Source organism: Sminthopsis crassicaudata, chromosome 2, assembly GCF_048593235.1.
Source record: "Sminthopsis crassicaudata isolate SCR6 chromosome 2, ASM4859323v1, whole genome shotgun sequence".
Taxonomy (NCBI): Eukaryota; Metazoa; Chordata; class Mammalia; order Dasyuromorphia; family Dasyuridae; genus Sminthopsis; species Sminthopsis crassicaudata.
The window spans coordinates 422,430,401-422,457,578 of NC_133618.1; the positions used below are offsets into that span (position 1 = coordinate 422,430,401).

The 27,178-nt window shown below is 34.6% G+C and overlaps 1 protein-coding gene across 1 annotated transcript in view; it reads left to right on the forward strand.

Annotated features, from left to right (window-relative positions):
- The window catches only part of DOCK2 (dedicator of cytokinesis 2), a 491,936-nt gene that overhangs the window by 165,242 nt on the left and 299,516 nt on the right, over nt 1-27,178 (forward strand). The window contains 1 exon segment of the mRNA XM_074292033.1: nt 12,370-12,518. Within this exon segment, the coding sequence (XP_074148134.1) occupies nt 12,370-12,518 (149 nt within the window).

Below are 27,178 nucleotides of genomic sequence, written 5' to 3' on the forward strand. Positions count from 1 at the left end.
TCCCTATATTTATCATGCATCATTTCTAATAGTACAACTTTACATACATGTACCACAATTTGTGTAGGCATTTCCCAATTGATGGGTGTCTACTACATTACAGGCTCTATGCTAAGCCTTTTATAAATTTTATTTCATTTGTTTCTTACGACAACCCTATGAGTTATTGTCTTCCTAATAAATGTCTGGAAACTGGATTTGAACTCTAATTTTCTTGGCTCTAGGCCGAGTACTCTTTCCACTCAGATTGTTTTATGCAAAGATTCTCAACCTGAGGTCATGGAGCTCCAACAAGTCCACAGATAGATTTCAGGGAGTCTTTTTGAATAGGAAAAAAAATACATTCTTATTTTTATTACTCTCTAGCTGAAATTTAGCATTTCCTTTGATTATGAATATAGCCAACAAAACATTATTCTGAGAAGGGATCCATGGACTTTTTCAGGCTGCCAGAAAGGATTAAGAACTCCTGTTTTAGTTTAACTCTTTTATTTCTTGAAATTGAACTCAGGGTAGGTGAAATAGGTCATGAAGCCTATCAATCAGTGAATCAATAAGCACTTTCTGCATATCAGGCACTAGTAGCAGAGAAAGTATTAGAAACTGGCCTGATTCTTTCTCCTTTACAATAGAATTTTAACTCCCCTTAGAATTTAGTACAGGGAGCTTTTCCTATGTTGCTTCCTGGCCAAGAAACTGCATTATCTCCTCCTTTTTTCTTATTCTTTCTCCTATCACTTTTTTCAGTTTTCTTTTAATCTTTTATTCTCCACTATTTTTTGAATATGAAAAGATATGGAAATAAGACATTTCTGTCCACATTTGAATGTTGGACCTAACATCAGAATTGTTTGTTTTCTTCTTAATACCAGTATTTGCCTGCATCATTTTAACATTGGGAGTCACCTTGACCCCTATTTTATGTGATACCCTGAGGAATGAAGGCAATACCCCTCTGAGCTATCCTTGGTCTCAGAATCCATCATTCAAAGACTTTAAAAATGACATTAGGACACAGGGGGAAATTCTCACTTTTAATACATTTAGAAAAACAAGAGACTCAACTCTATGCTGATTTTTTTGCTTCTTTGAAGTTTGCCTCTGATTTCAGCAGCTTGTTTGAATCACAAAGCTATTTTGCTGGTTTTCTCTGGTGTGGAACAAGATTTTTTTTTCTTGTTCCTTTAATGTGTGAGAATTTTAATGACAGCATTGAGCTCCTCCTTCCTTTGGAGTTGCTACATGGTAGGGTTCAGATGATGATGTGATGATAAAATCATCCTATTTGGCTAATGGAAAACACTTTCTGTATTTGACTCAAAGAAAATCTTCCCACTCCTTTTTCTAAAATAATGAGTCCCTCTCACAGTCTTGGAATATAAACAACATACAATAGTATGTTTAATATAAGTAATAATAATATAATAATATAATATAATATAATATAATAATAATATAATATAATAATATAAGTTTAATATAAGTAAGCTTAATATGAGCTTTTTTTTACCCCAAATATTTAAATTCTACATTGAACCATTATTGCTTGTTTTGGAATGTCAGCTCAGTGTGGACCTGTCTCACAGTAATACAGTTTGGCATTGGATTTCTAATGACAATAACTACCCCAGCACTATAGACATAAAGGCCTGTAATAAATGACATTAGACAACCTTAAATAAATGTCTCCTCCCTACTTACTCCTACTTGCACAATTCTTAAGCTGTCAAAAATACTATAAAATGGAGATCAGAAAATGTTGCTTGAGCCAACATTTAGCGTAAACACAATCACTCTAAGGGCTTTTCAGTGTCCTTATCAGCAACATGCCTCTGGCCTGAGTTCTACCATCTTCATTGGGAAGTCCCTAGCTCAAATCTCCAGAAAGGGCACCAGCTATGCTCATTTTGCTTTCTGCTCCAGAAAGGTCTCCAGACCTTTCACCTCTTTACCACTTGGCTTGGATACCTTCTTCTCTTCATTTTCCAGAGCCTTTTCATGCATTGTCTTCCATTAGCATGTAAAGTTCATGTGGGGTGTTGTTCAGTTGTGTCCCACATTTGTGACCCCATTTGTGGCTTTTTTTTTTGGCAAAAATATTGGAGTGGTTTGCCATTTCCTTCTCCAGATCATTTTACATTAAATGAGGAAACTGAGGCAAACTGAGTTAAATGACTTACCCAGGATCACACAGTTAATAAATGTCTGAGGCCAGATTTGAACTCACACTTCTGAATCACTTTCTGATTCTAAGGCTAGTGCTTTGTGCATTGTACTACCAAGTTGCCCTTTCTTTGTGAGTAGAAATATATTTTTGCTTTGTATTATTATTATTTGTATCCCCAGTAATTATACAAATGTAGAACATATATAATTTTTATATAATAATTATTCTTTCCCTGCACACACATGTGATGAAGTGAAGATTTTAGATCCTATCCAAATAACTGAGTTGAAATTCCTATTACAGATTCAGTTCTCTAGATAATTCAAGCAAAAATGTTCTGAGTTTAAGTCAATCAATTAACAAATATTTATATTAAATGACTACTCTGTGCCTAATAATGTGTTAGGGAATGGGGATATGAAGACAAAATAAAACAACCCCTATCCTCAAAGACCTTCCATCCTAACTGGACAAACTATATCTACTCAAATAAATAAAATCCATAATTGAATTGGAGGGAAAGTGTGGATGTTAGGTAAAAAGACAAATACATAAATAAATATAATAAAGTACATAAAGTATTTCAGAAGGGAGAACATCCTTATTTTAGAGGGAATCCAAAGAGGCTTCATGGAGTAGAGATTACCCAACGTGGATCTTGATACATAAGGCTAAGGCATACCTTTTGTTCCTTGAAACAGCATATAAATCAGGCTTACAAACAAGTGGGATTTTTATCACTGGCTAGCTAAATTTTGTGATTTGTTACTACTCTCACCCCCAAATGGGTAACTTTTACTTAGAATGGAGGCCCATGTAACTGGAAGGAGGGAAAATTCTTGAGGTTCTCAGAGAACAGAGACACCTAGATTATGGGTTTTCTTACATGGAAAGGAGAGACAGTGAAATCTAGGTAGGTGAGACATGAGGGGATAAGGAATTTTTTTTAATGGATATCTCTGAGGCCTTATAAATTGAGTGAGAGATATCACAGAATCAAGGTCAAACAGGGACAAGAATTGTTTGGAACAGCTCATTTCAGCAGTGAAGAAGCTTTGATATATTTCTCCCCTTGCATGGGTTTGAGATGGTCCACACTGCTTTGATGGAAATCTTCCTATTAAGCTTGGCAGCCAAGTTTATTCACATAAAGGCAACTCAGTATAGCCCTGAGCTTTTTCCATTTGCTTTCTTTTCCATTAGCTAGAGATAGAAGGTGGTTGAAACAAAGCTTCTTACCAGAGTAAGCAAGACTCATCTCATGTTGCATTAGGAATACAATTTGTCTCAACATTAATATAGTTGTATATGTGTATATATATAATAGATTTCATAAATCACACACAGGACCATGACTCACTTGACCAAATTTGTATCAGGCTTTTCATTTTATTAAAAGATATTTTTGCAGAGCAGAATTAAATGTTAACCAGTGAGCTTGCTATAAGGAGATTGGTCAGCATTTATAGTATGAATGGTCTTTGGAAGTTTGCTGTGTAAGGAGATGTGTACGTATCCATCATGATGCATGTTTTATTGTCCTAAGTGCTATTTGGAAAGGGTCAGAAGGATGCAAGCATGCATCTTCTGGATAGCAGTGATGAAATGATATTGGAAGTCTTTCATTACATATTAATTTAGAGCATGAAATTCTGAGGTCCCAATTGTACATATTTTATTTAATATCTAGGAGCCAATGCGGCATAATGAATAGATGCTGCATCTATAATTGGGAAGATCGGGTATCCCTGATAGGCATTTATTAATTGTAAGATCAAGTATAAGACATTTAACCTACCTGAGCCTCAGTTTTCACAACTGCAAAATGGAGATGATAATAATTACTTCAGAATGTTGTCGTAAGAATTAAATAGGACAGCATGTAAAGTTCTGCAAAATTGTCAGCTGTTATTATTATGACACATTATAATAATCCTTTGCATTCACTCATAATATATTATTTTTAGAAATATTGTTTTGAAAAGTTCAGCTAGTATCAAGGATAAGTTTTTCCTTTACATACATATCCTGTCCACAAAAAACCAAAACCCTATGATCTTTTTAGTGTAGAGAAATGTTACTGTAAGAACTCTCTCTATGTACACAAAGTGAAACCTTTCTCTAATGTCAATTGCTCACTCAATTAACAAACATTATTAAATATCTTTTATATATTCATCATTATGGTATAAATACTGAGGATATAAATACAAAAATGAAATAGTCCTTCAAGGAGCTCATATTTTGTTGGAGGAACTTATGTTCTGTTAGACTTTGTAAATAAATCTTTAGGGGTTGCCTAAATCTCTCAGAGGTTAGGTGACCTATTGATAGCCAGAAAGGTAATAATTGTCAAAGCTGAGATCTGACTTAAAGTGATATGACTTTACAACTCCTAAAAAGAAATATCAATAATTGTACAGTCATAAAGACCTAATTTTATAATTGGGTACCCACTTACAGAAGCTCTATAGACAAGACACCGAATTATATACCCTTCTGAGAGCTCTAGAATTTTCTTTATGATTTTAGCACAAAATCCTATTTTAGGTTAAATATAAAAGATCTGTGGTAAAAGCCCTACTTTGATTTCATCTCTAAGTGTGTGTTTGAAATAAGGTTCTGTAAGTACATTTCTTCTTTGGGATTTACTACCTAATTATAGTTTCTCACTTACTAGATACCTGAAGAGAATTTTTTAGTAGTGGATTCTTAAACCTCCAAATAGACTGTGTTTGTTTAACTGGGGAGTAATATTTTGCTACTTGGGTTCAATAAAATAGAATTGTACTTTGGGACAAACTGGGCTGGAAGGAAAGGAAGGGAGGAACCATTCTAAATATTGTAATTAGGATCTTTTTCATGGAGGTAAAGAAGACTGGTTGCTAAAGAATGGGAAAGGAGATGAAGTAAAGTTAGGGAATCTAGTAGAGTTGTAAATGGTTACACTTGGAACTGTGATATGAGGGTGGGGCTGGGAGAAATAGTTATTGATTTCCTTGTGTCTGGAATTAGGTTTTTTCATGACACACCAGCTACCTAAGGGAAGTTTGGAGAATATTTTATATCTATCAGGCTAGTATTGTAGCTGTCATCTACCAAAGGGGTGCTGCTATCCACCTCAAAGTACTTTGAACATTTGCACATATTTCTAAAAACCAAATATGAAAAAAATGATAGAAGGAAAGACATAAAAAATAAAGGAAGAATGGATGAAAGAAAGGACAGAAAGATAGAAAGAAAGAGAAAAAAAAGAGGAAGAATGAAAGAAGGAAGGAAGGAAGGAAGGAAGGAAGGAAGGAAGGAAACTAGGCAAGTTAAAGTTATGTATCTTCCAAAATAAAATCCTGAGTTATATTCTTTGGTCCCGGCCGTTTCAAACCTAAGGTTTTGATACAAATATACCCCATGCTATGGGTGAGTTGGGTATTTGTAATCTTGATATAGGACTGCAACCCAGCTTCTCCATCCTTGGGGAGCAGAGCCAAACTCTCTTAGAAGTCAGTGGGAGCTCAGCCAGCTTAGAGCACATTGTGCCTTAGAGACTGCAGTTCCAATGCAGAGAATGATGATGTAGAAATGAAAAGCAAAGTAGAGAGCCGGGTGACAAAATTGGATGACAGCTGCAGTTGAAAGTGAAATTCCAGATAAAGGAAGACAATTCTTTACATATACCTCTTGGTTATGCATACCTTTTTTTTTCCCCCATGCATACCTTTTGCAGTGTGGATAACTTTATTTGACTCTCTGTGTGGTTAGTTAATATTTCTATCACAACCAATACACCTTGAACAGGTAAAAATGGACTTAAGCTACAGAGTGTGGGGAAAAATGTAGATGAGAAAGGCTTCCACGGGGCTGTTATATTTGGAGCTATGGATCTGAGATAAGTTATAGAATATTCTTTATGGAGAACTTTCAAAATGAAATAGAGTGAAATACACATTGCTGTAGCTAGGACAGAGTGATTCAAGCTTTGCTGTGGGATATTAAATTTGGAAGGCAGTTTCAGCTATTAGATTCCTTCAGCTATGTAAAAACTACAGTTTAGCACCAAGAATAATTAGTTAAATTAAAAAGCTACCAGATGGCCAACTGAGGTGAGCTCCTCCCCAACCCTGTCTTATTTCTCATCCATCCCTGTTAGTTTTCTCAACAGAGGGGATTCTGTTTTCCCTTCTCAGTATGGTTTGACACTTCCTACTCCTAACTGCTAGTGTACTTTGTTCCTCTTTAGGTGAGATTTATAGTATTAACCTGGGCACAAAAATTCCTATTCCTTGTTCTGACAATACAATTTTGCCTTAAGGTCCATGGGTGGACTGTTTGAATTTTTGATTTCACTTGAAAATCCAATGCTTGTTTATTTATTTAGTAAACCTTCATTATTTCTATGTATAATGTATTTGTAGGTAATATAGGGAAAATACAGAAATAGGCAAAGCATGGTCCCAATATTTAAGGAGCTTGTGGTTTGATAGGGAAAGAAAAGATTTATCTTTTTCCTCTCTGAATCCAGTCCTTCCATAGGATCCAGCTTTAGTTTCATTTTTTAGTGTTGTCAATTCAAATTAATAAACATTTGTAGTTGTTTCAATTGTTTCAGTTTCAATTGTAGCCAGCTCATCATGCCCCATTTGAGGTTTTCTTGGCAAAGATACTGGAATGATTTGGCATTTCCTTCTTTAGCTCATCTGTCAGATGAGTAACTGAGACAAACAGAGTTAAATGACTTATCCAGGATCACAGTAAGTGTCTGAGGCCAATTTTAAACTCAGGAAGATGAGTCTACTTGATTCCAAGTTCAGTGTTCAATCCACTGTACCACATAGTTACATTTATTAAATATTTACTATGTTCCAGAACTTCTAAGATGGCTGGCTTAGTCATTTCTTCAAATCAGGTTCTAGGAAGAATTTATCAGTGGGAAGAGAAGGCTGTAGGGTAGAAGGATCATCCAGAATAAGAGAGCTGAGAGAGCTGCGTAGTAGGTATGATGATAAAGCTCAGAGGATTAGGAGTGGAAATAGACCAATCGTAAGGAAGCTAAATAAACTTCATTAGAGTGATTAGAACCCTTTTGGAACCATGAGAACTACCTTTATGGACAATCATTACAGCTGATTCTGTCTACTTGTACCCCCCTCCCTCAGTGGAAGGGGGTGTGGTCTAACCAGATTGAATTAACCATTTATTTGGGTGTGGTCTAACCAGATTGAATTAACCATTTATTTGGGACATGAGGTATATTGACTTTATTTATGAATTCTGTCACATTATTTAAATTCACATTGCTACATTATTTCCATTAGATTGTAATCAATTACCATATTTTACATGATTATAACTTAAAATAATATGAATTTGGCTACTTCACAGGATTCTTTATTCCCATTAAGTGTATTGTCTTGTGTTTCAAATTAGATTTTAAGCTTACCAGAGGTAGTAAAGCTGCTTTGTATTTCTTTGTATCCATCCAGTATGGTTTATGTAAGTATGATGTGTGTGTGTGTGTGTGTATGCCTGTGTGTATCCTGCCTGTATGATCCTGAGCAAATCAGTTAAACATTCTCAGTCTCAGTTTCCTAATCTGCAAAATAAGAATAATAAAACTACCAGGGTTGTGAGCATAAAATGTAACTTTACTAACTGTAAAGCCCTATACAGATAGAATTATTATAGACTTGATCACATGATTTCTTTGGTGAACATTTGATGAGAAAACTACCTCTACAATGTAGATCAAAACCTGCTCTGAAATGAATAGTACTGAAACTGACTGAGAAACACTTAACTATAAGTTAAGTGACTTGCCCAGGGTCACACAACCAGTATGTGTTAGAGCAAATCTTGAACTCAAATCTTTTTTACTCCAAGGACAGCTTTCTTTCTAGTGTGTTACACTGTCTCTCATAAGACCTATGATTTATATATTTTTCTCTTCCTTTTTCATAGTAATGGATTTCTTAGTTAGAATTGTCTCCTACAAATTGTGTTGTAAATCTTATGTTAGTCATGTATAATTTCTGGCCTCGTCATCACAACAAGGTTGTGTATACAGCATTCCCTGTGAAGCTTCTACCTGAGAGAGGAATCAATTTTTTTTTTAATTTAATTTTATTTTTTTGCCAATCAGTCAAATCAAAGTTACTATTTTCTGCACTTGGGGTTGTTAAAGCAGTTCCATAGTTGTCTTGGAAAGAGGAGTTGGTACCTCGTGGACAGGTTGGTATTTTTATACTGGGATCCCTTCTTATATTTGCTTTTGTGAACCTCTTTCTTCCTTCAAGGCCCAGCTAAGGTTTGGCTTCTTCCATGAAGACTCTCCTGATTGTTTCTATTGAAGTGTGCTGCTTTCCAATCCCATCTTCCTCAATTTCCTAAGTTTAGACCTCTCCTTTTTTCCTTTGTATCCATCATACTCTCCTTCATACTCCTTCATACACTTAATTGTGTTTGTATTCTATCTTACTAGGTCACCACTTCTGAAGAACTAGAGCACTTTTGGTTTCCTGGCCTAGGTTTCAGTACCATCAGATGCTTAATGAACCTTGTTGAATTCAGAAGTTAAGGAAATTGGGCAGATCTGGTCATGTGGGCAGTAGCATATATAGGAAGGCAGTGTGGCATGGTGAAAAGAGCAGGACTTCTTGAGCAATTTTTGTGTCTTGGATCCCTTTGTTGGTCTTGTGGAATCCACCTAAGGACCTCTTCTCAGAATCACATTCTTAGAGGTATATGATAAAATCCTGACTCCATGTTTTTACTGGTTGTCATCCATAAGTGAAATGCTCTCTCTTATCTTCTCTTGCTTCCTTCAAGTTTCTGCTAAATTCCAATACCTTTGGTAAGAAGTCTTTCCTGATCTTTCTTAATGCAAGTATCTTTCCCTGTGTGATGACCTTCAATACATCCTATACATTATTTTGTTTATATATATATATAAATTGTTTGTATGAAGTTTCCCCTATTATACTGTAAACTCCTTGAGGACAGGAGCTATCCTTTGCCTTTTCTTTGTACTCTAATTCTTGACATAGTCCTTGGCACATAGTAAGTGCTTAATAAACTTATTGATTTAACAAAAATATATAAGATTACAAAGGAAACCAATAATACCAAATATATTTATCAAAACTTAAAAAAATTTTTTTCAGACCTCAGATTAAAAACTTCTGTTTTTCAGAGGTTCTAGTTTTCCCTGTGATGTTTTCACTTTTGTAACTATAGAGCAGTATTTTAATGTCCCTGAATCTCATTTCTCTCACTTATAAAATGGGAGAAGGTAGGACTAGATGGCTTCTGAGATCCTTTACAACAATAGATCTGTGATCCTATTTTTCTGCCCCCCTCTTGCCATTTCTCTTTGTGTCTTTATCTCTCTGTGTATGTCTCTCACTGGTACACATATATGTTTTCATATGTCTTATTGGTTTCTGACTCACTGCCAATTCCTTTAAAGGGAAGGAAGAATGATGTGAAAGGGTTATTTGTAAGCAAAGTGTACCCAATACCAATTCCAAAATTACTTTAAAAGCCCATTACCTAGAAACCTCAAGAGGGCTGCAGATTCAGGTGTTACCTATAGCCAGTTTATAAAGACCTTAGAGAAAGACAAAACCTGGAGTCTTCATGCTCTTTTTTTTTGTTTGCAGTTACATATATATCTCACAAAATTCCTTCCTATTAAAATATAACTAGCAAGTGTATCTTTGTTGCCTCTTAAGTGGCTAGTCTGAATTACAATTTGGGCTTGTCATCTGACTGCAGATCTCCTGGTTTTTAGTCTGGAACTGAATGCTTGAGGTACAGAGTTGTAGCCAGATTTACAGATCTCTGATATTCATTAATGCTGCCTATAAAGATTTATACAAAGCTCTGCAATATTTATTTTTCAAAGCTGTCTTTTTTTGTTTGACAATCAAGTAACAATTTAAAAATGCTACTTGAAGCTATACTTACAAATATGATTTTTATAACTCCAATTATGAAGGAGAAAAATTATTTCATTTCTGAACAGAACAACCATAAGGTTCTTGTAAATTGTGGTTAAAAGGAAGACAAATTACTTTCTGAGAAGCAGACCACATTATTAATGGCTTCCTCAGCTGAAAACTTGCTGACTCCCTGTACTGCCAACCTCTGCCTAGTTGAGTCTAGTTTCGATAATCTGGGCAACAAATGACTCTCAGACTGATAAAGCACTTTTTTGGGGGTGGGGGGGCTTATTATATAACTCCTGAAACCTCAGTGAGTTGTGAACAACACATGCCCATATCTATAGTCTTTCTATTTACCTCCACTTCTCCTCTGCATTTATCCCTTCATCTATAACTTTATTTCATAACTTCAGAGAATTTTGAAATGGGAGGAGATGCTAAAGATCATTTAGCCCAATTGAGTCATTTTGGAAATGGAGACATCAAATTTCATAGAGGTGAATTGACTGTCCAGTAAGGCACATTCGGGAAGCAAAAGTTCTTAGATCAGTCTTTCCCCTTGCATTCATACCTCCCTGGGGTCCTTGGTATTTTATCTAGAGCTCTGATAGACCCATTCTCCACAGCTCCCTAGAGGATCCATTTGGCTCAGCTTATAGAAGAATTGTATTTAAAAGTAAATTCTCACAGCTAAACTGCATCTAGCTCTCTTCCAGTGGATAAGGCATATTTATTTTTCCCTAAGATGCTCAAGGTAGAAAGAGCAATGTAGGATCTGATCATAGACTGAGAGCACAAATAGATCTTGGGGAAATTACTTCATCTAATCTATTTCTTTTATAAAGGAGAAAACTGAGTCACATAGAAGCCCATGATGTTGAATGCCACACACTGTGAATAGTAGAGCTAAGATTCAGATTCAAACTCACATCCAACAGTTTTTCTATCCTGCAATTGAAATAATCAGATAGATTCTGTGTCACATTTTAGTTGATCTTATTTACAGTTAATTGATTTTGCTCCAAAGAGCTCATCATGGTTCTTTGTTCCATAGTTAATTCAGAAATGTAGCTATCCTTTAATGAGTTTAGAATGAACAATTCTTCTACTAATTACTGTTCTGGTCTTACTTCAAGGAAACCTGTTGTCCTTGAGGCTTCTGGAAGGCCACCAAGGCATCTAGCTTAATATCTTTAAAGCACTAAAACTATCTGTTAAAGTTGTCTGGTTTGTCACTCAAAGAAGTCTGGTCGACTATCTCTAATCTTGTAGGTAGATTCAAACAATGAACATATTTTGGTCACATGAGAAAAGGAGAGAGTTGTGAGTCTTCTCATCTCAATTTTCAACCAGTTATATTGTCTTCATGCCTCAGCTTTGTAACAAAATTAGTGTGGAGTTCTTGTAACCAATCATAACTTGTTCCTTGTCTACTAAGTTTTATTCGTTCTTCTGTATTTCCCAAAACATAAATAAAAAAAAGAATTGTCATCATTCAGGGTCTTAGCTTTGCTAAAGAAGCTGAAATCCTATTTATTGGAAAATTAATGCCTTATTTAATAAATTGGCATTTTGTGCCTCATTTTATCTTAATTTTAACTTAAACCATATCCTTAGGCTGACTGTTGATTTCACCCTGTGATGTGTAGTTAACCTGTGACAATTCCCTTATCTATCTTTGTTTAATTCTTGTTGGTTGCTGAGAATCATAATATAAGAAAACTCAAAGCCAAAAAAAGTAATCTGACTTGTCTAATATCTCTAATTTCTAATTAAAATAGAAATCCAATAATAAAGTAGTATTCCTAGAATCAGATTAGTAATACAGACTTGCCACCAATAAGGGTTAATCTATAAACCAATACTTATTCAGGGTTTACCATATGCTATCCTATACAGAAAGGAGACAGTTTCAAACTTCAAGGAGCTTATATTGTCATAAATGGGTCATATTGTAAGGTTATTTATGATTATAAATTTAGAGGTCTAAGTTCATCAAACCCAGTGTCCTCATTTTACAGATAAAGAAACTGAGATCTACATAAGATTAAGTGATTTGGTCAGGGATACATAGCTAGAAACTGAGTCAAGATTTGAACCAAATTTTTCTCTGACTCCAAATCCATTATTCTATCCACAATATCATGAAGTCTCTTTAGACTAGCTTTGAAGTGCAGGCTACTAAGTATTTCTTTCATGTTTAAAGTTTGTCATTTCCATGGGAAGTTTATTAGTGAAAAGTTATGTTGTTTTTCTTTATAGAATGCCGGGATATTCTGCTCCCAGTCATCACCAAGGAACTGAAGGAGTTACTGGAACCAAAAGATGAGCAGCAATACCAGGTCCAAGAGAAGAAATATTGTGTTGAATTACTCAATAGCATCCTAGAGGTTCTCAGCTGTCAGGATCCTGTGAGTATCCATGATAATGGAAATGGTCCAAACCCAGAGTAGGACCAAGTTGATTAAGTTGTAAAATATTGGTACTGATAAATAGCATTGAAATTCTAAATATAAAGTCAATGCCTACTCAACCAGGCTCTTGCCTTCCCGATGCCTACCCTTCCAATTGTGAAGGATGGCAGAAGTAATAGAGGTAAGTAAGATATATTTGTTCCTATTTTTCTTATTTGATGAGCTTCCTTAGGTTGTGCTTGTATTGAGCGGGCATCCTAGAGCAGGGATTCTTAGACTTTTTCTACTCATGATCTCTTTTTGTCCAAGAGATTTTTACATAAATCTCAAATCTGAGTAAAGGTTTATTTTTGTAACATTGAAGTGAAAAGTGTGCATGTTCTATGTTCAGAACCAAGGCTTCAGTGAGATTTCTTGATGTAACACTGTCAAACCCTGCCAGCAATACCTTGGAGTCATTATCCATTTGATTTTGAATTATTTTTTGATTGTAATATTTAGAAATCTTTTGCTGTTAAATTTTTGACTTAGACTCTCCAGCATTGAGCACAGTGGCTGGGCCCATAATAGGGACTTAAATGCTTTTTGATAGATTATCTTAATAATAATAATAATAAATATTACTGTTTGGGCATGTAAAAAGTATTTATGACGTGTCAGATATTATGCTAAGCACCTTACAATTATGATCTCATTAGATCTGTACAGCAACTCTGGGAAGCAAATACTATTTTTGTCCCCATTTTATAGTTAAGGTAACTGAGGCAAACAAAAATTTAAGCCATTGTTTAAGAATGGCAACAAAATAGAAATAGCATTGCATTTGGAATCGGGAAACTTGATATAAATTCTTCCTCAGAGGCTTACTGATTGCGACTCTGGGCAATTCACTTATTCAGAGCCTATATTTCTTCATCTGAAAAAAAGGGGGAATATATACCAAGAATATCTTAGAGGGTTGTCGTGAGAAAAGCACTTTACAAACCTTAAAAGGCAATGCAAAAATAAATAATTATTTCTCATGGAGTTCCCAGGAGGAGGCCATCTGATCCCTTTTGTGAATGACTATATAAGGGAACTCTAATTAGTAATCACATCTGTTAGATTCTTCTGTCATAGTCTCTAATTTATTTTTTTTTTGTTACATCCTTTCAATTTATACTATCAGCACTACTTTCCTTCTGAAACTTTTTTTTTTTACTCATTTAACACTGGTATATCTTTATATGTAGTTAGTCACTCCATCCCACCTACCCCTCACTGCATCCCCATCAATAGAATGTAAGCTTCTTGAGGACAGGGATTTAAAAACAAAATTGTATCTCCAGTATCTAGCACAGTACCTAGCATTTAATAAGTGCTTATTGAATTGAATTGATTTTTTACTACCTTATTATATGTCTCTTTTCTCATTCCTATTTATTATAAGAGCCTCCCCATTACATGAAGAGCATCACAGTAAAAGAAATACAGATGACTATTTCTTAAATAGGAAATGACTCAATTCTGATGTGTACATTCTGATTCTGATGTTTTCATTCCAGGTGTAGGAAATGACTTGTGCAAATGTATGGAGGAAGATAGGGGAATGTTAAATTGAGGGAACAATTTAGCTGGACTATCGAGTTCATGAAAAGTAGTAATGTCTTATTACAAGACAACATGTAAGATAGGATGGTAGTAAATTACAGAGGACCTTAAATGTAAAGCTGAAGGGTTTTTACATTATCTTAGTAGTAATAAGTAGCCATTAAAATGTTTTTTAATGAGAAGGAGTAACATAATCATATTTATAGACATGAGGATTTTGAGCAATCTGTAATCCTTTGGGCCCTTTAATTTCTTAATCCTGAACCATGTTTTCCAATGTGTTTTTCGTTGTCCTTTCCTGACCTCTCTTTTGATTTAATTAATCCATCAATTTAAAATTTTTTATTAAGACTGTGCCTGGCACAAGGGACTCAGACCCAAGTTGGATGAATCCTTGCCCTCCAGGACCTTAGATTACGAGAGAGAAACAATATATACATATGTAAGCACATAAAAAAGAAAGATAGATACAAAGTAACCTTGGATAGGAAGATACCAGTGAATGGGATGGTAGTATTGGTGGTAGTAAGAAGGAGGTGGGGGTAAATCAGGAAAAACCTCATCCAGGAGATGATGCTTCTGATGACTCTCAAAGGAAACCAGGGATTGAGTCCAAGAGACCAATAGGGAGTGAATGCATTCCAGATAGGGAGTACAGCTAGGGCCCAGAGAGAGATCATAAGTGTTTTGGGTAAGAAACTACAAGTAGACCAGTGTGACTAGATCATAGAGTGTTTGGAAGAGGGAGTAATATGTAAAAAAAAAAGCCTGAAAAAGTAGTATTGGTGCAGAATTAAAAAAACTAAACAGAGAAACCATCAAATATCAGATTATGTAGTGACTTGATTTGACATCCCCTCCCCTTCATCTTTGACTAACTCCTTCATCTTCTGTAGACTTGTGCTGGTGTGCAAAATGTAATTATATTCATAGGATATTTGTTTACTTATGTCATAGACCCATTTACATTCATAATATTGCAGTCTGGCTCTGGGTCTGTTTGAGGGGTTTTGCTTTCTCCTCGGGCTCTTTTTATATGTATATATCACTAGGGTCTTAGAATTGCCATTCAATGGTAGAATTGGTTTGTGGGAAAAAATCAAGGCCAGTGATTTAAACTCAAACTCTCAGGTTGGATGTGTAGATTGGCTAGTCTTTGTATGACATGCTAAATTCTTGATTCCAGATCCATATATTCAAGGTTCACTTTAGGGATGAGCACAATCCTTTAGGCCTAGAAATACTGCCAAACTGCTTGGAATCTGTACCTGACACTCCTCAAACTCCATAGGGATTCACACCCAGATCAATCTCCCATAAACTCTCCTTACCCTTTTCACTTCCACAGTCAGGTAATTCTCTAATCACATGGTCTCTCTCTCTCTCTCTCTCTCTCTCTCTCTCTCTCTCTCTCTCTCTCTCTCTCTCTCTCTCTCTCTCTCTCTCTCTCTCTGTCTCTCTGTCTCTCTCTCTCTCTCTGTCTCTTTTTGGTCATTGATTCATGCTAATGGTCATTCTCTCCACAACAATAATGTTCTCTATTTTTCCTTTTATTCCCTAAACTTAGTCCTTCTCACTCTTATGACAAGCTATGTTTACTCTGTCCATTCTTTATAGTCTAGGATGTGTAAGTTGGAAGTGCTTACTAAAAAACATTATGGAACAACTATGAGGGTTCTTCAACTCTTGTAGGCCCAAGATGCCATCACTTCAGAGTCTATCAATGCTTAACTTGAGCTTTACAAGATCAGATGACTATGTGCCATATGAAATTATATTTCCTTTTTCTATGGGCTAACTCTTCCAAATCCTAAGTTTGTCTTCCTAAGGAAAGCTTATGAGCTGTCATCCATTCGGCTCCAACTTCTTGTCTTCTGGTTTCATTTATATTTAAGAAAAAAAAAAGTTAGTATTGCTCTCTCTCCAGTGGTATATCTGTTTGTCAGTTATTGGATATCACATTTAATGTACAAATAACTAAATTGATGACAAAACAAATTATTAAAAACTATTTTAAAATTAACTCTGGATTCCTCCTTTATCATTCTATGACAGTTACTGAAATAGAGTTTCCAAAGGACTGGATCATTTTATTTTTATTTTTTCCTGTTTTATCTGTCTCCAGGACCCAAATAATTGGTTACCTAATAGCCAGGCTGCCATTAATCAGCCTCTTTATAATTACTCTAAACTGATCTTCAGACTTTAGACCCATTCAGTTCCCAGACCATATGGAAAACTACTTCAAATTGTTAGAATTGGTTAGAGCTGGGACTTTCCTGATATAACCCTTGAGGACCCAGGGTCACTAATAACAGTACTAATAACAATAACTAGCATTTATATATCACTTTTAAATTTTGAAAAGTGCTTTATAAATATTATTTCACTGATTACTTTAGTGTAGCAATGGAATATCATAATGAGGTTTTTGACATATGAATCACTCTAAAACAGTTTTTAAACATTTTATTTTCCTGCTCAAAAACCATCAAAGGATACTTTATGTCTGTAAAAAAAGTAAGTTTGAACTACAGAGATTGACATTTAGAGTTTCCACAATCAGCAATATGTTTTCATGTTCCCTGTGCCTAAGTTCATCATAACAGTAATGAATTCTGGTATTGTAATGTATCCTGATCATCTCCTACCCACTTTCCCAAGATGAGTAATTGTGTTTGCCATGTGAGTACAATCCCACTTGGCTCCAAAAACTAGTTATTATCCATTTTACTATTTGTGTATGCTTTGATGAGCTTGACATCTATACTACATTGGGAGATGTTGGTCCATCCTTTTTTTTTTTAATAAACAATTCCACCCCCTACCCACAACCAAAGAATATCTTTTGGCTGACACCCATTTACAAAGCAATACCTCTGTGGGTATCTGTAGCCTGACTAAGTAATCAAATAATAAATAGTGATTGATTGGTTACTTTGTGCCTGGAACTGTATTCAGTTCTAAGGATACAAATACAAAAGTGAGACAGTTCCCTAAAGAGGTTATATCCTACTGAAAATAGGTAAAATAAGTAAATGGATGATACAGAAAATATAAATACATAATGATTTGATTGGGGAATCAGAAGGGAGCCAGAGGTTACAAGAAGCAGACATGAAGAGTAAAGAACATTTGACTAAGCCTCCTTTTTTTATACCCTGGATAATCTCTGAAGAAAATCTGAGTCAGATATGGGAAGAACTTTCTGTAAATAAAGGAAGGAAGCAAAGATTACTGTGAAAGATGTTTTTTAAAGAATAAGAGAATCTTGGACATGGAAAGGATCTAGAAAAATAATCTGGATTAGTCTGCTACATTTGTAGATGACAATTTCTGATTGACTGTAACCTCTCTTTATTCCTCCACTGCCTGTTCTGGATATAGCTATAAGTAAGAATTCAGCATACCCACCTAGAGGTACCCTACTTATTTTCTTAATCCATTTTTTTTCCCTGAAATCTATGATTTCATTTGGATAAAGAACTTTCTAGTGAGAGAACATATCTGTTACATCTGCATCATATTCAAGTTTGAGGCAAAGATGTGTTGACAAATGTTTAACTACTGGGTCTCTGGAAAAGAAAATGCAATTATAATTATGACACACTTTTAAGTTTAATCTGCATTAATAACTTTTTCTTCATTATTTTAATTATAGACAATCAATATCACAATAAACCCTGATTTTTTTTTTTGTTGGTTTGGATATTCAGTCATTTTTTCAGTCATATCCAACTTTTCATGATGCCATTTGGGGTTTTCTTTGCAAGGAATTTTTCTTCTCCAATTCATTTTAACTGAGGAAAATTAGCTTAAGTGACTTGCCCAAGATCACATAACTAGTAAACATCTGAGGTCAGATTTGAACTCAGAAAGATGAGTATTATGTTCTTCATGCCTGACAATTCATCAACTATGTTACCTAGGTACTCTGGTTTTTTGGGGTTTTTTTGAGCATTTGCCAATTTTTTATGGTATAAATGCTCACAATGATAGTTCAACAGTTGGTTCTGAAGCTGATTTGAGCCAACACACTTATGTTTTGGGGTAAGGCCAAAGTTCCTAACAATTAGAGCTATTCTGAAGTGGAATGGGCTGAATTAGGAGCTAATAAATTCTACATCACTAGTGGTCCTCTGGCAAAAACTGTGTGACTACTTCTCAAATATGTTATAAAGGGGATTATTGTCCACATCTGGCTTAGACTAGCTGGCCTTTGAGGTTCCTTCCAATTTTAAGATGCTACAATTCTGAAACCCTCTAAAATGTACCATGCTCTTCATGAACCCATGCAAGTTTCTAGTGATCTCCAATTTCCTTTTCTAAGTGATCTCTAGGGTTACCACCATGTTGTGATTTATAAAAGGAGTTATATTAATTATTTAGATTAAGTATATGTCTTAGAAGTATCATCAAGCTATATGAAAAGATGTGCAGGTCAAAAAGTCAGCCTCTCAGATGGGATAATTAATTCCTTCAGCATGTGCTTCTCCTGTTTAGAGATCCTGAAATCCACAAACTATAGAATCCTAAGTAAAGCCAGGGATTTTGTTTTGGATTAAATGTGTATTTGGTCTCCAGTTGACTGTAACAATATGGCCATTTGATGTCTGACCTGGGCAGGGAGCATCCTTCTCCTGGCACGTGATATATTCTTCTACTAGGGCTCATAGCTAGGGATATAGCAAATTTGTTACAATTACAGTGCAGGTTGCCAAGTCCCAGCACGGTGTGAATTGTGAGTGCTGCAGGGGCAGGAAATGATGCCCCTTCCCAGGAGATTGTCATTGTTTGACATAATTACAGCCCAGTTCTCTAGACCTGGCATGATGCAGTGGTATCTTCCTGTTATTACTTTATTCATTGTAACCCTGGGTGGCATATGACTCAGGGGGAGATGTTCTTAAGCTGAGTTGTCAGGCCTTTTTAAATGATAATGTTAAATTCCCTCTCCCAGCTAGCCAGAGTTGCACTTAGCATATGAAAAGGACATGCTCTGGTAAAAGATAAAAGATTCCACTTTCTACCTAGGTTACCTCCTTTTTCTCCCCTTCACCAAGCAAGTTTGGTTGTCAACTCCAGTTACTTTGAAAAGTCACTTCCTGCTGGCTTTGTTCCTTGCTTAGCCTGCTGTTGGATAACTCATAAAATTTAATTCTGCACCAGACCCAGAGGGAGTTGTGGAGTTTTTTTGTTTTTTTTTTTTTCTTTTTAAAACAGGGTTTTCATTTTTATGTTCTCTTGGAGAAAGGAGAGTCATCATTTTGTATCCTATTTAAAAATTATAAAGTACTCTCTTTTGGATCAAGATGACCTCTTACATTCAATTGGAAACATTAGGGAATTGTGTCTATGGTGTGAAGAAGAATGAATGCTGAGTCAGCCTGGGATATCCCAGCTTTTGCTGATTCTCTCCTTAAATAAAGAATTCTTCCTTTCCCTTTACCCATGGTTTTGTTGTTGTTGTTGTTTTTGGTTCCTTGATAATGATTGATATTTGTCTCGCCAAATTGGAGGGGCTGCTGGTAGGGAGGGAAAAGGAAAATAAAATCCTCTTGATTTCAGTCAGTAACTGGAGATTGGTGCTCAGTGACACTGGAAGAACTCCATGGTGACATTTTCATGCCCTTCCATTCACTATCCCTCTTACCTGGCTGTCAGCTGTCCTTAGCTTTCCAAGATAATGATCCATTTCTTGGACTTATCTTTATCTTTAATCAAAACATCTGTCACATTTCCCATCTTCTATCAAATGGCTAATTAAGATTATGGGGTTTAGAGTTGGAAAGGACCATAGAGATTACACCTTAATGCCTCCTCTCCCCCATAATTTTATAGATGAAGAAACAATCAGAGAAGTCAGCTGCCTAGTCCAGGTCATATAGATAATAAAAAGAGCTAGAATTTGAACCCAAGTTTTCAGACTCCAAATATAGCATACTCTTTTCATTATTCCATATTAGCTCATATTGAGAAATTGATAACTGATAATGGCTCTTAAAACTGGATATTTTAATCTAAGGAACTAACTTCCTAGTGGTAAAAATTCCAAATTTTATGGGAGAACTGGAACGGTGAATGTACTCTTTTTAGGTGGGGGTGGACCTGAAATCCCTTGAAATACATCTGAATAATCTGAAGTATAGCTTTGTATGTCACATATGGCCAAAAGAAAGTTCAGTTTTCTTTTTTAAAAATTACATATACATATCTATGCATATATTTATCAATAAATATATTGCATATGTAATATATGTATACAGATATACATATATATTCAAATTTGCATATACTTTATTTTAATCAGGCAGTTAATATCCTCTTTCTTACTCTCTCCCCTCTCCCTTCCACACTGAGAAAACAAGAAAAACAAAATCTGTTATCATATATAGTCAATCAAAACACATTTCTGCATCGACTTAACAATATATCTATCTCATTCTGCATTCTGAGACCTTTTATCAGTAGATGGGTAACATGTATCATCATTAGTCTTCTTGAATCCTGATTGGATATTGTGCTGATAAAAATTCAGCATGATAATATTCTGACACATTTATGTGCCAGGACTTGTTCATCTATTCCCCTGTTTATGGGCACCCCCTCAGATTCTCATTCTTTTCCACATCAAAAAGTGCTATAAATATTTTTGTACATCCTTGGAATGTATTTTGCTTTGAGCTAATCCATTTCTTAATTTACCCTTCTTTTATTTCTCCCCATCCTTTCCTCTTATTTCATTGTTGAATGACATGTATTTTTATAGCTAACTCTCTGTGTTTTCTTCCTTTTTCCAGGTGACAATGAGATTCAAGTGTTAGTGGCTCCTTGCACCCTCTGCTTCTTGTTTGTATAGATATATGCTAGTGCTTCCAAATTGTGTGAGATAATTGTACTTCTTTCCTTTCCCTTTCTCCTTCCTCCAGTATATTTCTCTTCCTCTCTCTTTCCATTTTTTTCTTAAGATGAAGACATAGTAGGACCACTTAGGTCTTGTCCAATTAGAATCCTTCTATAGAACCTAATGAGAATAAAGATGAAAAGGGACAAATATATCATTTCCTCATATTTGAATGCAAGCAATTTATTCTTGTGTAGCGACATGAGATTTGTAGGGAAGCAGACTAACCTGCTGATTACACCAATTATAAGGACATAAGATTTGTAGAGGGGCAGACTGTCCTGCTAGCTATGCCAGTTAGAAGGATGCTGATGTGTTCTTCTGTGTTATTTTGATTATAGGGATTCAGATCCTCTGAGAGAATACTGAGATATTGAAGAAAAAAGTGCCCATAACAGCTTGGTGGTAAATAGATTTTATTTAGAATTAATTGGTTGTTTAAAGGAGTTTATTCACAAGACCTACTCCTTGGCAAGGACAAAGACAAGGACAAGGAGGACAGAATGGTGGAATGGATTTCTGCACCAATCACAGGTCAAGCCAGGCATTATATAGAAACAGAACAAAGAAGGCATAGTACTTGGAATGGCCCAGGATCATGTGCAAATGTTCCCATGAAATACTTGGAACTTCTTTTGCTGTTTATATTTGTTCAAAATAGTTTATATTATCTATGAAAGTCACATTCCCAGGCTCTGGCTATTACCATATACCCTGTTTAGTCCTTTATCATTTTTTATTAATGTTTACCTTTTTATGTTTCTCTTCACTCCTATGTTTGCACTTCAAAGTTTGCTCTGCAGCTCTGGTCTTTTCATCGGGCATACTTGGAAGTTCTCTATTTCCATAAAGATCCATTCATCCCCCAAACTCACCCCATATCCCATAGTATTTTACTGTATTCTTCTGGCTAAATTAATTTTGGCTGTAAGCCCATATCCTTTGTCTTCTGGCATACTAGATTTTTAAGTTTTTTATTGCTTTATAGTGGTAACTTCTAAATTGTGTATGACTTCTTAGTACTTGAATTCTTTCTCTCTGACTACTTATAATTTTTTTTTTACCTTAAAATTCTGGATTTTCCCTGTAATGTTTCTGAGAGTTTAAATTTTGAAATTTCAGAAGGTGACCAGCAATTTTTTTTCTATTTTGCTCTGGTTCTAAGAGATCTGTGTAGTTTTTCTTTTAAGATTTCTTGAAATATGATGTTTGGTCTCATTTTTGATTAATATCCAGAGAATATAATGTTTTTTTAAATTTTTTTTCCTCTTTGGTTTTCTAGGTCAATTGTTTTTGTTATAAAGTACTTCACATTTTCAATCCCTATTAAAAAAAAAAAAACAAACTGATAAGTTCTGTTGGCTCAGTGACAGAAAATTGTAAGCTCCTTTTTGGTCAGGTCTTGCTTTGCTTATTCTTTCATGGATCAGGCTAGATATAGGAAATAAGACCTTGATTTGAGCCCAAGGTTTAAGCTATACCACTGCTGCTGGCTTTTGAAATTCTTCCATTCCCTGTAAAGGACTAGGGTCTCCTGACTCCAGGAATTCAAGCCACTTTCATGATCAGGCCCCCTTTTCACTCTAACCTGAACACATACAGGCAACAGAGCTATCAATTGGCATCTGTTTCAGGGGCATGTAGTATAGTTTTGGGAATGCCCTCATATGGGTCTGAGACCTTTTTTCTTACCCTGGTGCATAGTATCTCTCATGGAATACCCCATGTACAAACTCCTGATCTGATCTATTTTTAGTGTCAGAAAACCTTCCTGTGTGTCTCCTTAGGCTAATATGGGCTGGACAAAGAACTCATCATGACTTTTTAATAGATTTTCTCACAAGGATTCATTCTGATGCACTTCCTTGATCCATTAGAAAGTATATATGGAAAGGGGATTATGGCCTTGCTTCCTATTTCTTTACCATCTTGGCTCCCCTTCCCCATAACCCTTTGAGTTAGTTCTGAAGAAATGTTTATTGAGCACTTATTCTCTGTGGAGCCTCTCCTAGGAATTAGATAGAGGTAAACAAATGTGAGAAATAAGAATCATAGTTGTTGCCCTCTGGTCTGGTAACTGAGCATGTAAAATGAATCAAAATATGAAATCATCATCTTAGTTTACTCATCTTTAAAACAGAAGTAATAATAGCATTTACCTCTTGGTATTACTATTAGCATCAGTTGAAATAATATCTGTAAAGCACTTTACAAATCTTAAAGCACTAGTAAATAATTTAATTTAAATGTGATTTAAATATAAATATGTAAATAATGTATACATTAACATATAAATGCTAGAGAATATTGTTATTAGCTATTGTTTCATTTGAGCTATAAATCAGTCCAAAAGAAAGATGAATCTCTTGGATGCCAATGCTTATGAATATTTCAATTTAACTCCTAGATTTCCATGCCACTTATGTAACAAAAAAATAGTCAATTAAAAAGCATCTGTCAATTGCATGAACTGATGCTGAGTGAAATTAGCAGGACCAGGAGATTGTTATATACTTCAACAACAATACTATATGATGATCAATTCTGATGGATGTGGCCATTTTCAACAATGAGATGAACCAAATCAGTTCCATTTGAGCAGTAATGAACTGAACCAGCTACACCCAGGGAAAGAACTCTGGGAGATGACTATGAACCACTACATAGAATTCCCAATCCCTCTATTTTTGTCCGCTTGCATTTTTAATTTCCTTCCCAGGCTAATTGTACACTATTTCAAAGTCTGATTCTTTTTGTAAAGCAAATAATTGTATGGACATGTATACATATATTGTATTTAACTTATATTTTAACATATTTAACATGTATTGGTCAACCTGCCATCTGGGGGAAGGGGTAGGGGAAGGAGGGGAAAAGTTGGAACAAAAGGGTTTGCAAGTGTCAATGCTGAAAAATTACCCATGCATATATCTTGTAAATAAAAAGCTATATAAAAAAAGCATCTGTCAAATACTTTGTATCAACCATTATACTAAGTATTGGAGATCCAAAGAAAGACAAAACTATTCTCTGCCTTCAAAGAACTCATAATTTAATGGAAGAGAAAAATATAAATAATGAGATATGTACAGAATATGCACGGGATAGATGGCTGATAATCTTAGGGGGGGGAAGCATTATTATTTGGGAGATTAAGAAAGGCTTCCTGTAGCAGGTGGTATTTAAATTGAGTCTTTTAAAATATTTTTTTATTTGTTAAATATTTCCCAACTACATATGCATTTTAAAACTATTTTTAGGATTATACATTTATTTATTTTCTTTTTAATAATTGATTTTTATTTTCAAAATATATGCAAAAAGAGTTTTCAGCATTCACCCTTACAAAACCCAAATTAATCCCCTTCTCTTTCACTCCCCTTCTTCCTCAGACAGCAAATAATCCAATATATGTCAAGCATGTGCAATTATTCTATACATATTTCTACATTTAGCATGCTGCACAAAAAAAGGCCAAAAAGGAAAAAAAAATGATAAAGAAAAGAAAAAGCAAGTAGACAACAGCAAAAAATACTATGTTGTAAACCACGTTCAGTCCTCATAGTCCTCTTTCTGGATGTGAATGGCTCTCCATCACAAGTTTATGGAATTTGATCAACAAAAATTTTTTAAAGAAATTGACTTTCGATCAGCAGGATGATTTCAGAAAGGCCTGGAGAGACTCACATGAACTTATGCTAATTAAAGTGAGTAAAACCAAGAGAACACTGTACTCAGCAGCAGTAAGATTATACAATGATCCATTCTGAAGGACATAGCTCTTTTCAACAATCAGATGATTCAGGCTAATTCCAAGAGACTTGATGGAGAGAACTATCTGCATCCAGAAAGAGGACTGTGGGGATGGAATATGGATCAATCACAACATAGTATTTTCACCTTTTTGTTGTCATTTGCTTGCTTTTTGTTTTATTTTTCATTTTTTCTCCTTTTTGATCTAATTTTTTTGTGCAGCATGATAAGTATGGAAATATGTATAGTAGAATTATACATATTTAACATATATTGGATTACTTGGTATCTTGGGTAGGGAGTGGAGAGAAGGGAAAAAATTTTGAATACAAAGTTTTGCAAAGGTGAATATTGAAAACTACCTTTGTATATATTTTGAAAATTAAAATGTATTTTAAAAAATAATAATAAAAATTAAAAAAAGAAATTGAGTGCCAATTTTTTCCCCTCTCAACCTTTCCCTTTCTTTGAGTAGGTAAGCAATTTGACACTGATTATGTATGTGAAGTTATTCAAAACATTTCTATATTAACTATGTTGCAAAAGAAAATGGACACTCCTGAATCCCAAGAAAAACAAAGAAAATATGCTTCAATTTGCATTCAGAGTTCATTAATTTTTTTCTTTAGAGATGGGTGATATTTTCATCAAGGATCCTTTGGAACATTGTTTAACAGAGTAGTGAAGTCTTTCACGTGATCATTCTTACATTATTGCTTTATTTTCCAGGTTATGCTTATTTCACACCAGTTCATATAACTCTTCCCAGGTTTCTCTAAAATTATCCTTTTATCATTTTTTATAGTGTAATAGTATTCCTCAATCATATATTATAACTTGCTCAGTCATTCCTAATTGATAGCCATCTGCTTAATTTCAAATTCTTTGCCACCAAAAAAAGAATGACATAAATATTTTTTAACAAATATCTTTTCCCTTTTCATTGATCTTTTTGGGATACAATAGTGGTACTGCTGGGTCAAAGGCTATTCACAGTTTTGTAACTTTTGGCTGTGATTCTAAATAGTTTTCCAGAATGGTTAGATCATTCACAACTCCACCAACAATGCATTTGTGTCCAATTTTCCCCATATCCCTTTTAGTACTGTCATTTTTTCTTTTCTGTTATATTATCTGATTTGATAAGTATGAGATGATATCTCAGAGTTAATGTGCATTTCTATAATTATTAGTGATTTAGAGCCTTCTTTTCATGTGATTAATCATATCTTTGATTTCTTATTTTGAAAATTGCTTGTTCACATCCTTTACCATTTATAAGTTGGGGAATAGTTCTTATTTTTTATAAATATGGCTCAGTTTTCTAAATATTTGAGAACTGAAGCCTTTATGAGAAAAAATGGTATAAAATTTTGTCCCCAATTTCCTGTTTGCCTACTAATTTTAGCTGCATTAATTTTGTTTTTGCAAAAAAAATTTAATTTCATCTAATTAAAATTATCTATTTTATTTTCTGTTATCTTCTCTACTTCTTGCTTGGTCATATACTCTTCCCTTATCCATAGATTTGACATGTGTGTTTTTCTGTACTCGCTTAATTTATTTATGATATCACTCTTTATGTCTAAATCATTCATGCATTTGGACCAATTTATTTTGGTAAACAATGTGAGATGTTCATCTGTATCTAGTTTCTGACATCCTGCTATTCCGTTTTCCTACCAGGTTTTGTCAAAAGGTGAATTCTTGCCCCCAAAGCTTGGGGCTTTGTGTTTATCAAAGCCTAGATTATTATGGTCATTAACTATTATGTGTCGCATACCTAATCTGTTTCATGGATTTACTACTTTATTTTTTGATCAGCACTAAATTTTCTTTTGATGAGTTTGTAATACAGTATGAAATCTGGAAGTACTAGGTCATCTTCCTTCACATCACCCTTTTTATCTACCCCCCAGTGATTCCTTTGCTATTTTTGACTTTTTATTCTTCCAGCTGAATTTTGTTATCTAGCTCCTAGAACTTTTTTTTTTTTTTTTTTGTTAGTGTTTGATAGGACACTGAATAAGTAAATTAACTTGGGTAGAATTCTCATTTTTATATTGACTCAGACTAAGCCTTTCTTTAGATCTGTCTTTATTTTGTGAAAAGTATTTTGTAATTTTGTTCATATAATCCCTGAGTTTGTCTTGGCAGGTAGAGTCCCAAGATTTTGCATTTTCTGCAGTTTTTTAAATGGAATTTTTCTTTTTATCTCTTGCTCCTGAGTTCTGGTCATATGTTGATGATTTATATAGGTTTATATACTGTTGAAGTTGTTAATTGTTAAACTAGTTTTTAGTTGATTCTTAGGATTCTCTAAATATACCATCAGATCATCTGTCAAGACTAATAGTTGTTTCCTCATTGCCTATTTTTATGTCTTCAATGTTTTTTTTTTCTTGTCTTA